At 40.3% G+C, this 13,678-nt stretch overlaps 1 protein-coding gene across 1 annotated transcript in view; it reads right to left on the bottom strand.

Annotated features, from left to right (window-relative positions):
* Nucleotides 1-878: 878 nt before the first annotated feature.
* The window catches only part of ASAH2 (N-acylsphingosine amidohydrolase 2), a 115,893-nt gene continuing 103,093 nt past the window's right edge, over nt 879-13,678 (bottom strand). Inside the window, exons 21-23 of the mRNA XM_004701366.2 lie at nt 13,195-13,254; nt 8,576-8,664; nt 879-4,318 (exon numbers count right to left, since the gene is read on the bottom strand). Of these exons, the coding sequence (XP_004701423.1) occupies nt 4,132-4,318; nt 8,576-8,664; nt 13,195-13,254 (336 nt within the window). The 3' untranslated portion in view covers nt 879-4,131. The remainder of the gene's footprint in view (nt 4,319-8,575; nt 8,665-13,194; nt 13,255-13,678) is intronic.

Below are 13,678 nucleotides of genomic sequence, written 5' to 3'. Positions count from 1 at the left end.
CACACAACAGATTTGCATAGCCCCATCCATTCATTTGGTAGGAGTTAACAGAGACATGGGTAAAACCAAATCAAACTCACTGCCAGTTCTGACATGGTGACCCAACAGGACAGGGTAGAACTGTCCTTGTGGGTTTGAGGCTGTAACTCTTTAAAGGAGTAGAAAGTTTCCTTTTTTTTTTCTATTGAGAAGAAACTGGTGGTTTTGAACTCCGGACCTTGTGGTTAGCAGCCCAACACAGTACCACTACACCACCAGAGCTCTTACACGAATAGAAGGGCCATATTAAGAAAGTTTACCACATTTACCACACATACCACACCCCAACCTGGAATCTCCAGATACTCACTCACTCTAACTCACTCACTCACTGTCTAACTCACTCACTCACTCACTCACTCACTCACTCACTATCTCACTCACTCTCACTCACTCACTATCTAACTCACTCACTCACTGTCTAACTCACTCACTCACTATCTAATTCACTCACTCACTCACTCGCTCACAAGAGAAAAAAAAAGAAGAAGAAAAAAGTAAAAAGAAAGGAATCTCCAAAGAGCATCCACCCCCCAGGCTTTCATTGGCCCCTTCATGTGGCCTCCTGAGGCGTCATCAGTGCCATGCCCAGTGGGGTGGCTTTGTTAAGTCAGCCCCAACTCTTTGGCTTCAGGTGTGGCCTTGCTCTCCAGAAGAAAACCACAGGCTGAATTGTTTACTGCTAAGGGATTCTACAATAGGCACAAGAAGGCTTCAAAAAGTTCGTGGAAAATGGAGTTAAAAGATAATAGAATTATTGCTTAAAAATTTTTAAGCCTGCTTATATAAAACACCAAAAGATCAATAGATTCAGAAACATGAAATGGACGGAAACAAAGTCTTTTTAAAATAAATTTAATTCCAGTTGACAGCCGGGTTGCAGCCCAAGAAGACAGAAGGGTGAAACCCCAAATGCACTGTTATCTATAGGGAGCTGTTTGGGGGTGGGGGGTGGGGCACGGATACAATTTTCCTTACTTCTAACGGGTGGGTTTTATTATTAGAGCAAAAGGCAAATACATTCGAGCTTATTTATGCTATAGCTAAACCATCTCGAGGATGAAAATGCTAATACAAATATAAAACCAGATTGCTCTAGATGAAGGCAGGGTTTCTTGCCCCCATCATGGAAGCACATGCCCCTTCTTGCATTGGAACAAGATCCTCTTTGCCCAAGTCCCTGAGTGAGAAAATGTGGACCCGATCCTTTGGTTGACCCAAATGGACATGTGGTCAGGTCCAGAAATAAATCTCTTGCATCCAAATGAATTCATCTCGATTGACACACATATAGCAACACTTCCTTCATCTCTTTGGTTCTTGTTATAAAAACTTGCATCTCTCTCTAGAAGCCCCATTTCCCAATACTCTCTTTCTCGGCCCCCACTGCAGCTAAGGGTGACTGCAGGCACATGGATCTGCACAAGTAAGTGTAAGGGAAATTCTACTTGTGTTCCAACCCAACATTTTCTGCCTTCAAGAAAATAGTCTGAGTAGAACCCTCCTCTTCTCCCTGCGGCATGCAATTGTATGAAGACACGCCACCTTTGAAAAGAAAGGGGAAGTCCAAGATTTAAAGTCAACATGCACTTATATCCTTCAGAACATCATTGAAAGTGTTCACACCAAACTTGAATTTGTCCCCTCGAGCCTTCGAGGTGATGCGAAATTGTAAATGTCTTCTGTTTAGACTTCCGTTGATCAGCCATAGTTTGTTACTTACAGCAGAATGCATTCTGCCTAGTTACAAAGGAAATGTATAGATTTCCATATGTGACATCGTACTTGGGAGAAAACGTCCCAAACCAGTTTACGTCACCAAGAACCAAGAGCACCTTTTGGAAGCACTGAAGGCATGAAAAGACTGTTTAGTGACGGAGCCATTCGGCTCACTAGGGAATCCACGGTACGGAATGCTGCTTGCTTTGCAGGCTGTTCATAAAAGGGTAAATTAGCAAAGGCTATACGTAAATCAAGGTACTTTTATTCGTGGACTCTTTGCTCCCAATTGACTCATTAAACAATTTTACAAAGAGTTACATGACTAGGAGACTGTCTATTTATGATGCCCTGTAGCAAAGAATATCAACTAAATGTGTTTTGCTACAAGTAGACCTTCAGGGCAAGGAGCCCTTGTGGTACAGACAGTAAGTGGTGGGCTGGCTAACTGTCAGAGGGGCCATTGGACTCATCAGCCACTCCAAGGGAAGATGGGGCAGTCTGCTTCTGTAAAGCGTTATCGCCTCAGAAACCCTCTGAAGCAGCTCTGCCGCGTTTCATAGGGTCACTGTGATCTTTGAGGGAGGAACTGGTAAATAAGTGGTTCTTTATGCTTGGGAGTGAGTTACGGGGTCATTTCTATCGCTGTCCTGAATTACGTGGAATCTACAACATTTTTTCTAACCTCTTTAAAAAATAGTCATCATTGGTCCACCTCATCTCTCATTAAAAAACACTTGCCCAAGTATTCTTCTTAATGTATTATTAAATATTCTATGACATACTGATAATTTTTATGACGCTCATCAAAATACTTAGACTTACAAGATGGATCACTCAGTGCTTTTTGAATAAGTCAAAAGACCATTTTCAAACGAGTAGGTGGACTACGACAGCAACAAACAATGACTACAACAAAAGACTTTTGGACTTGAGAGAAAAATCTCCAAAATAATTCTCCCATTGGCCCAACCTCTATTTTTCATGATCCACACCCATTTTCAAGGGATTTTGAGCCTGCATTTCTATAGTAATGAATCAGATCTTCATCAAGTTCCACACATTAAAATGAGCCTATAAGGCAGAGATTGTACAAACTGCAGAGAGAGAACTGCACTGGTTGGAAGAAATGGGAGCTAATGAGAAAGGGTGTTCCTGTGTCTTACTTGGGAGCAAGGATACTGGTAGCCAGGTGCGTAGGTGCAGAAAAATATACAACCTAACAGAGGGTATATGGAAGCTGGGGCTTCAAGATTACTGACCTTTAAATGCTTTCCTAGAACTTGTGAATCAAATTGCATATTTTCACACTCAATATCATCATCTTTTGATGCTCACATCCATCCCCAAATATGGTATCACTGCTTGCTAAGGCCCAGGTACTAGAGCAATATTGGGCCCGTGAATAAATCTTAATAAACAATAGTCTAAAACTGAATGGAATATTGAGTGAAAGAGTAATAAAAGAACAAATAAATGAATTTAGAGCCTTCCCTTTGAGGACTGCATTTCAGCCAGAAGTACTTTTGTTTTAATATACCTACTCTACACTAAGACAAAGCTTTGTTTTTGTTTGTTTGTTGGTGAGGTGGAGAGAGGAAGTGCATTTTATTTCTGAAAACAGTCCAAAGTCATTTAGCATAAGTCTTAGAAAGAACAAAATCAAGATGGGATAGGACACTTAAGAAAACACAAGGCATGACAAAATATTATAAATCTGACTTTCTTATCATTGGACCTAAAGGCAATTGCAGAAATGATTTGAGCATCCACAACAACTCTGTACCCGGCACCTCTGCTCCAGGATGATGGTGTTGAAAGGCCATGCTTGTTTGAATGTAGATCTGGCATGATAATTTTTCATTTTTCTATTTGAGCTCTTATATCAACAGACAATTTTTGCATACTGTTTTTTAAATGTGATTGGAGAGAAATGTCCGATGACCTTGTATTAATCTTAAGTCCACAAAACCTCCATTTTTTCCATTTGTAAGTTGATTTCTATAAATTCTTTCTAGTGTTAACATTCAAGAGTTCCATACATAGGCTAAATGTTCACACATCTTTAGCCAGTCTTCTTAACATTTCAGACATTTCGCATTGAGGGGAAGTATCCCATTAAAGGGCTAAGTCTTAAGATAAATCATGCTTTCAGCTGTAGACACAAGACATATCTGCTGGAGCAAGCTAAACGGGACATACACATTGCATACACACTCATACACACAACACACCCTACCTCTGTCCCATTAGCAATAAACTTTCTTTCTGTCCCCAAAGAGGGATAAGTATAGCATTCACAATGATAGTTACATTCATGTGAAATCAGTCTTATAAAGTTATAAGTCATTTTTTAAGTGACTTGTCCGTTTATCACTTCATAACTTCAAAATCCGAGGAAACGCCTTCAAATGAAAGTATGACTGCTGGCTTGAGAAGATCCTGCTTCCGATTGTGTCCAAAATACTTTATTCTGTAGATTCCTGGCTGGGCAGTGGCTGGAATATGCCAGGCTATAGTTGCATTGCTCAGACCTAGGGTTCCCTTGTGCCAATAGAAACTGTTGGGAGAAACAAACAAATACCAGTTTTACTCTTAAAAATGTGTGAATAGAAAGACATTTGGAATATAGCTATGAACAAAGTAGAACCCTATACATAAATCCCTACTTTTTAGAAAGGAACTTTAAAGGGAAACTATTTGCATAAATTATTGATTCTACCTTTCTAACTATCTTTCTAAATTCTATCTACCCCAAGAAGCTTAACTTAATAGTCAGAATTCAGGATGCTTCCTGTCTTAGAAATGCTATATTTCTGCAGTCTTAAAGACTTGAAGATAAACAAGGGAGCCATCTTGCAGGGAAGCAACCAAGCCCACATGGAAGAAGCACACCAGCCTGTATGGTCATAAGGTATTGACAAGATCAGGTATTACACATTAGAAGAAACCGCCCCCCCCAAAATAATCATTGATGTGAATGAGGGGGGCCATAGTGGAGACTCAAAGCCCATCTGTAGACAGCTGTACATCCCCTCACAGAAGAGTCACAAAGAAGGGAGGAGTCAGCCAGGGTGCAGTATAGCACCAACGAAACATACAATGCTCTCTAGTTCCTTAACTCTTCCTCTTCTCCCCCCACCCCCACCCCACTATCATGACCCCAGTCTTACTTTACAAACCTGGCTAGACCAGAACATGTACACTGGTACAGATAAGAGCTCTGGACACACAAAGTCAAGGACAGACAAACCCCTCAGGATCAGTAATGGGAGTAGCGATATCATGAGGGTAGAGGGGAAGGGTGGGGAGAAAGGGGGAAGAGATCGCAATGATCCACGTATAACCCATCCTACCCCCAGGGGGACAAACAGCAGAATCATGGATGAAGGGAGATAGCGGACAGTGTAAGATATGAAAATAATAATAATTTATCAAGGGTTCACAGGGGTGAGAGGATGGAGGAAGAAGGGAAAAAAGAGGAGCTGATACCAAGGGTTCAAGTAGAAAAAAAATTTAAATGATGATGGCAACATATGTACAAATGTGCTTGATCCAATTGCTGTATGGATTGTTATAAGAGCTGTAAGAGCCCCCAGTAAAATGATTTATATATTTTAAAAACCTGAATAGGGTTTTAATCAGGCTCTGAGACCAATAAAAATGCATTAATTAAAAAAATGCTGTAGCATTTTTAACCATTCAACCTTGCCTCAAGAGATGCTCTATATCTAGTATCATATATAAAATATTTATTATTTTATCATATATTTCTATATATTACATCTATTCATATGTTTATATCTTATTTATATATACTCAACATATAAGATAATATTAAGATGCATGTGTGTATCATAGGAAGCCTGGTGGCATAGCAATTCAAAACCACCAGCCAATCAATGAAAGAAAGACAGGACTTTCTACTCCCATAAAGAGTTAGTCTCAGAAACCTACTGGGGAAATTCTACACTATCCTATAGGTTAGCTATAAGTCAGAATTGACTAGATGGCAAATGAGTTTGGATGTATATGATAGAAAGTATCAGTTGAGGCAAGGTATGTTATAGATAGATGATCGGCGTTGATAGGTAGATAGATAGATAGATAGATAGATAGATAGATAGATAGATAGATAGATAGACCAACCACATGTGGCAGACTCTGTTTGAGGGGTACTCAGAATGCTATAGTGAACAAATTGACATAAAGGTACTGTCCAATTTAAGACAAAGTACCATCCAACAACTCCATTGTAAATTACTTCTGACATACATAGAATGTCCTTTTTTTCATTTTCATGATTATTGCTATAGCTATGCAGCAATGTTTTGAGTAGTAAATCATAACATTGAGCATCTGAAAGTGAATATCTGAGACTGATAATAACATCAACACATTACACACTACAACATTGTATGTAGCACATATTACCAATGATAGGATGTAGTGGAACACACACACGCACAGATTAATGTAAGTATAGTTCGTCATAGCTCAGATACAGGCACAGCCAGGAATACCATAGAACTTATGTTCTCATGGGGTGGGAATGAGAAAAGTCAATAAACAAGTAAAGTAATGCATAATTTGAAAGTGATAAGTGGAATAAGTGAGAATCCTGTCTGAGGTGGGAGCACCAGGAGGTTGGCTTGGGATTTAGGTCGGAGTAATATCAAAGAACCTACACAGATCTGGAGGAAGAGCAAGCCATGAAGAAGGTACAGAGAATGCACAGTGTTTGAAGTAGTAATGAACTTAATGTGCCCAGGGAATGCCCAGCCAGTGAGGACAATGGGAGAGTGGTTAGAAGGAAAGAAACAGTGGAGTCGGATACTCTTGGTCTTCGTAGATCATGGCCAAGAAACCAAATAGTTCTCTAACTACAGTGAGACAAAAGGAGCTTCTTGACTGATACCCTGGTCACAATGGGTATGCTCAGCATTTTACATTTCTCAATGGTAGTGCCAGAGAGCTCAATAAGATTTGATGCTATTGCTGCTGATAAATAAGACATATGACAACACATAACAGCCCTAAGGCTAACTGCTAGCCTAACTTTTACTTTCTGAAAATAAATACTTTATTGATTACCTGCATAACCTTGCTTTACAAGAAATATATACTGCTGTATGGTGAAGTGAAGTTATTTGGTATGACTCTTCCCTCTCTAGTCTTTGTAACGCCCATCAAATGACTTGAAGGAAGCATACAAATAGGGTGTCTGGAACTAATGTAAGGGGGTTGATTAGTTCTGCCATTTCCCTGGGTGTAAAGTGAGCCATGTGAGACAGAAGTAGGAACAGAGAGTTCCAAGACCATTAAGAAAGAAGAACGGCAAGTGGACTACGTCTGAGATGCCTGTATTGAGACATGTCCGTAGCAGCAGAGACCAGAGGCCACACAGCACCAGGACCATTGGACAGAGCAGTGGTTTCCCAACTTCCAGAATGAGTACATTTGAGTGCCTTTGTGCAAAAAAACTGGTTTGCAAAGGGGACACCCCTTTGGACATTTATCAGTACTAGCCAAATTTTGTAATACCAGCCCAAGGAGGGCAGAGGCCAAGAGGTCACATGGCTGAGGCCAAGAACCATAAGGGGATGTGCTGCAAGGTGACAAGGCATGGGTGACAAGAGGTGCTATGGACAAAAGAATATTTCTGATCCTGACTTGTAACCTATTACCTCCTAATAAGCCTACATAAACGTGAGTATTGTCTGTGAATATTGCTATTGCTTATTTAACACAGCGACTAAGTACAGTGCCATGAGGGATGGCCCATTTCAGAATAGGGTAGCGGTACGTCCGACCTCTACCTCATAGAAATCTTCCTTGGGCACATAAGGAGTTGGAATCTGCTCCCTTTTGAAATCATAAGAGGTCGAATGTGGCCCCATGCCATCATTTCATCAATTTATTATTTATTTTTTAAAAGATCACTTGTATCCAAAAGTCCTAAATACAGGGGGGTGGAGGGGTGGGGTGTGGGGAACAATGCCAGATTTATGGTTATTAAATGAGTTACAATATTATCAGTTCTCTATTTTCAGTTAAAAACATGACACAAATCAACATATAAATGAATCACTTAGTTTGAGACGATCAAAACAGACTCAAATTGTTAATAATCTTATCTACTACAATGGCCCTGTCCTGTTGCATTAAGTTTGTATACATGAAACAGAAACATTGTCGAATTTTCTTATTTCAGACACATTGCCAAATCTTCAAATATCTGTTCCTCCCAAGAATTGGGTAACCACGAGCACTGAGGTATATCTCTATGAGGAGACTCCATGAGCACATGCCCCCCTGCTTGAGTGGCTAAGGATCAAACACCCAAATCTCTTGTGTTTCAGTAACTCGCATAGATAAACATGCCATACATATTGGGTAGAGGCTATGTTGGGCTCTACAGAGGAAGGCCAAGCTCTACAGAGCCATCTCAGTCCTTTACCGCACCCCTTTCAAGCACTTTGTAGCAAGTTAAGCCAACTTTCAGGGTACTGTATTGCCTGTGCCTGTGGAAACAGCAACAACAACACACATACACCAACAGAACTATCAGGGGCCCCCAAGAATGAAGGCTCTCGCTTCACTAGCACCCAGTCCTACAGATGCACACATCATGCTGTTTAGAGAAAAACAGACTCCAGAGGACATCTAGGAACCCAATATGGCCAGAAGGCTCCGGGAGAATTGACATCTTTAATACTCTGTACTAAGTCAGTCTTCTCATTTGTCATCTTTGCATGACCAGCCAACTGTTTTCAAGGCTTGAAAGACACAATAAATATTCCATAAGTGTGCTCACCGAGTATCCCAGGAGGCGTCATTATGCACGATCTGCCATGATGTTGAAGGGTGCTCGTATTTCTCCACGGTGAGGAAGTTGTGATGGGTCTGAAACACAATTCGTATAGCTGATCAGCCACTGCACAGCCTCAAGGAGGAACCTACAAGCAATGACTTCCCCTCCTCGCTTACCAAAGGCTAACCTACCCAGAACGTGGTCGCAAATGTCCTCCTCTTTTACCCAGATTCTTAGATGTTCCTCTCACCATTCTATGCAGTGACTTCAGACGATTAACTATCCAGCCTACTAAAGAGCCATGGTTTTTTTTTTTTTAGAAATTTGAATGAAGCATGATTTTAGAGCTGATAACGAATTGTGGAAATCAAGGCAGAGAAGAGCCTAAAAATAAACTTAAGATTTAAAAAATTAAAATAAAAAAATATGTTCAACTTTTTCGTGACAGACTTATGGATTTATATTCTAAGACTTTTTTCTAATGACCTCCAGAGTTTGGGGTGGGGGGAGTAACGGGGCTATTAGATAAAGTACATGAAAGAAGAATAGAAAGGCTGTAGGAACCCCCTTTGTCCTGAGGAGATGAAGCAGTCCTGATGTTTTGTCATAATGGGTTCCCAGAAATCATAAGAGGGTTTTATTTGCCCAATGGGGGAAAAAAATGCCATGATAGAGCAGTTTGTTCCAGATCAAGATCCCAGCTTCAAATAAAGCACAGATTTATAGAAAAAATCAAATGAAAAGACACAAAACTCAACAAAGGGGGAAAAAACACACCAAAAACCCTTACTGCCATAGTAATTTCTCATTCATAGCAACCCTTTAGGACAGAGTAGAATTGCCCCTGTGGGTTTCTGAGACTGTCAATCTTTACGGAAGATGCTACTGGTGCTACTGGTTGTTTCGAACTGCTGGCCTTGAAATTGGCAGCTTAGTGCACAAACTACTACAGTACTGGAGCTCCTTAAAAAAGATGCAAAAGCTATAAAACTTCAATGTTTCTCTAGAAAAATCTAGAGATTTTACAATGTTTACTAGAAAAATCTCTGTCTAATCATCTTTATCCACTCTAGTCCTTCATTCCTATTCCTTGATAAACTTATGTTGAGTGAATGAATCATTTATTTACCATTAGTCCATGGGAGCGCTTAAAAAATCTTCTCAGATGACGTCACTGATGAATTATTCAAATTTTCCACAAGCACCGTAACTTATAAAGATATTTTCATTTCCACCTATTTGGGGCACAGGGTTATTGGGTAGACTTTAGCACAAGTAGAAGATGGAGTAGAACCAAGTGAATCGTATCCAGACTGTAGTTTGGAGAGTCGGTCTATGCATTTGAACATCCGGAACAAAGTGGTGAACTCTTTTCTCCCTACCTCCCTACCATAATCACTTCCAAATGCATAATTAGGTAGTGCAAATCACTTCATCTCTATGGACTTGGATGTACTCATCCATGTAAGAGCGATAATGAAACCTAACTCATTGGGAAGTTGATGCTGTTGAGTTGGTTTCTACTCAAAGAGACCCCACGTACCCCAGAACAAAATACCACCCAGTGCTGTGCCACCCTCATAATGGTTCTGGCTGAGCCCAGTGCTGCAGCCATTGTGTCAATCCATCTCAACCAGGGTCTTCCTCTTTTTCACGGCCCCTCTACTTTACCGAACATGATGTACTTTTCCAGGGACTCGTCCCTCTTGAAAACATGTCCCAAGTGCAGGAGATAAAGCCTTGCCGTCCTCAAGGCGATGGAACATTCTAATTTAACTTCTTCCAAGACAGATGTTTGTTCTTGTGGCAGCCCATGGTACTTTCAATATTCTTTTCAAAAACCATCATTCAAATGCATCAATTCTTCTGTGGCCTTTCACATGCATATCAGATGGTTGTAAACACTGTAGCTTAGATCAGGTGCACCTTAGTCCTCAAAGTGACCTCTTTGCTTTTAACACTTTACAGAGGTTCTGTGCAGCAGATTTGCCCGATGCAACATAGCATTTGCCTTCTTGACGGCTGTTTTCATGAGCTTTGATTATGGATCCAAACAAGATGAAATCTTTGACTACTTTAATTTTTTTCTCCAATTATCCTGATATTATCTGTTGGTCCAGTGGTCAGGATTTGGGTTTTCTTTACATTGAGTTGTAATCCATACCAAAGGCTGCAGTCCTTCATTAGTAAATGTTTCCAAATCTCTTCATTTTCAGTACCCAAGGTTGTGCCAGTGGCATATGGTGTTCCTCCCATCCTGATGCCATGGGGTCGGGGTTTTTTGAGTTGTACATAGCATCCGGATTGAACAAGTACGGTGAAAGGATATAGCCCTGAGGCACACTTGCCTGACTTAAAACTCAGTATCCTCTTACAAGGACTAAACTGGATTCACGTGATAATACATAGAAATCACTTACACTCATACCAGCAAACAGCAAGCATTCAATCAGTATTGATCATGACGATGCTGCTGCCGAGAAGGTGACTGACAACACATGGTACTGGGCAGTGTTGCATACTAAGTGGCAGAGGATGGCTATGAAGTAAATCTAAATCTGCTCAAGGTGCTGTGCTGGAAGCCTTTCTCCTTTTGGTTCTCCTCGACAATGATGATGATAGCATCTTCCCACCCAAGGGTACCAGATGAGGGCTAAAACGGCCGTTTTGATATAGCGCTTTGATATCTTCAAAAATAATATTATAAACATGTAAGTTATATTCTGGCATAATTTAACGTCCAAGAGAAATACTTTCAAGCAGGTACATTTTGACTAGGAAGTAGAACATCCCCGCCCCCCTCCCAGGGTCACATTTAACAATGTCACATTGCTAAATTTGAGATTAGCGCATTCATGACATTTTAATAAAGAACAAAATGCGAAGATCCATTTGAAAGAAAAGTTCTTTGAATTAGAAGTGACTGTGTGCCCTAGGAAGAATGACTCATGGCAAGAGTGACATCTCCAGCCACAGTAAAATAAATAAATAAGTCTGACTTTGAAATTATGTTCAAACAAGAGGACTCCAGAAAGTTCATGGGAAAATGGAATTAGAAGATCATGGATTTTGTTCACAAATTTTGGAAGCCCCTTTGTACACCACTTAGTTCTTCCTCAATATATGTACTTCTTTGATTGTTTGAAAGTTTACACACGTCCATCTGTGCAGTGCTTGTATGGTTATAAGAACACTAACATATTTACAGAAGAATAAAATTACTTTGTTTTTTTAATATGGTACATACCTACATATAAACGTTCTCATATATTGTACATAGACAATAGTAATAAAATATCTGAAATGACATGTATTAATTTAGTAGTTTATAATTATTTTCTCTTCTAATAGCGTATGCTACTGTTTTTCAAGATTGGATAAATAAATGCCCTGTGAGGCCCAGTAGTAAGCAATAGGGAAATGGCCAGGGTAGGACGATGTAAAACACAATCTCCATGCCAGCTGAGTAGTAGAAGATTCACCCAGGGGTTGCTGATCCTTCCACAAAGGCAGAGAGAGAACCGGAGAGGGCAGCCTGCAGCAGTACAGAGGACCAGGAAGGGAGGAAGAAAGAGCCGAAAGAGCACTTCATCTACTTGTTCTGGAATCACTTTATCAAATCTATTGGAATTTTACATTTGACTCCATAAATGGAATTGTCTTCAAATTAGTACCTTTTCAAAAGATAAGGCCGATCTCTATTTAGTGTTCTGTATGTCATCCTAAGTATTCTCACTGCCATCAAGTATTGATTTTAACTCGCAGCCATTCTATAAGACAGAGGAGAACTGCCCCTGGGATTTCCAAGGCTGTAAATCTTTACAAGAGCCAAAAGCTTCATCTTTCTCCCAGGATGTGGCTGGTGGTTTTGAACTGTTGTCCTTGGGATTAGGAGCCCTCACAGTAACCCATCATGCTAAATAGAGCCTATTTAATGTCCCCTGTGTGCTTTGGTCCAGAATCAACTCCACATCTAAACCACTAGAACTTTTTCACATCTACCAAACAAGAGTCAAAGAGATGTGTCACATTTTACCTTTATGTTGCTAACCTCTAGAACCCTGATTCTCAACGTTCCTAATGCCATGGCCCTTTCATACAGTTCCTCAGGTTGTGGTGACCCCCAACCATAAAATTATTTTCGTTGCTACTTCATAACTGTAATGTTGCTACTGTTATGAATCGTCATGTAAATATCTGATATGCAGGATGTATTTTCATTGTTACAAATAGAATATAATTAAAGCATAGTGATTCATCACAAAAACAATATGCTATTATATATTGTGAAATAGTCATTTCTAATGACAAATAAATGAAATAACTTTTTCTTGAAGCATGGTGTAGCAGGGGTACCAGTCTTCACGCCGGATGCTCGTATGTGGGCGTATCTGCATGTGGGCGGACCCACCTGGAGACGGATAGAGGAGCGGTGTCTCTGTTCCTAAGACCATTGGAAATATATGTTTTTCCATGGTCTTAGGTGACCCCTGTGAGAGGGTCCTTCGACCCGCAAAGGAGTCGCAACTGACAGGTTGAGAATGCTGGTCTAGAAGGATAGTGAAATAAATAAATGGCTAAAACCTGGATTTACATTTTTTAAAAAAAATCACTGATCTTACCTGATTTTGTGCTGAATTCTTTGGATTTGCACCTACAAATGTAACTTCAGCAACTTCTCCCTGGGCAGGGGAGAAAAAGTAGGTTATGAGTTATAATAAAAGGAATTTTTTACTATGTTCATATTTCTGGCATAATTATTTATATGTTCTAGGTGGTTAAAAAAGCTGATGGTGCCTGGCTATCAAAAGATATAGTGCCTGGGGTCTTAAAGGCTTGAAGACAAACAACTGGCCATCTAGCTGAGAAACAACAAAGTCCACCTGGAAGAAGCACAGCAGCCTGTGTGATCATGAGGTGTCAAAGGGATCAGGTACCAGGCATCAAAGAACGAAAGAATCATATCATTGTGAAAGAGGGGGAGTGTGGAGTGGAGACCCAAACCCCATCTATAGGCAATTGGACATCCCTTTTCAGAAGGGTCACAAGGAAGAGACGAGCCATTCAGGGTGCTGTATAGCACCGATGAAACATACAACTTTCCTC

Source organism: Echinops telfairi, unplaced genomic scaffold (assembly GCF_000313985.2).
Source record: "Echinops telfairi isolate 266 unplaced genomic scaffold, ASM31398v2 ScPeMD7_70;HRSCAF=299, whole genome shotgun sequence".
Classification (NCBI taxonomy): Eukaryota; Metazoa; Chordata; class Mammalia; order Afrosoricida; family Tenrecidae; genus Echinops; species Echinops telfairi.
This window is presented reverse-complemented; position numbering and strand designations above follow the sequence as displayed.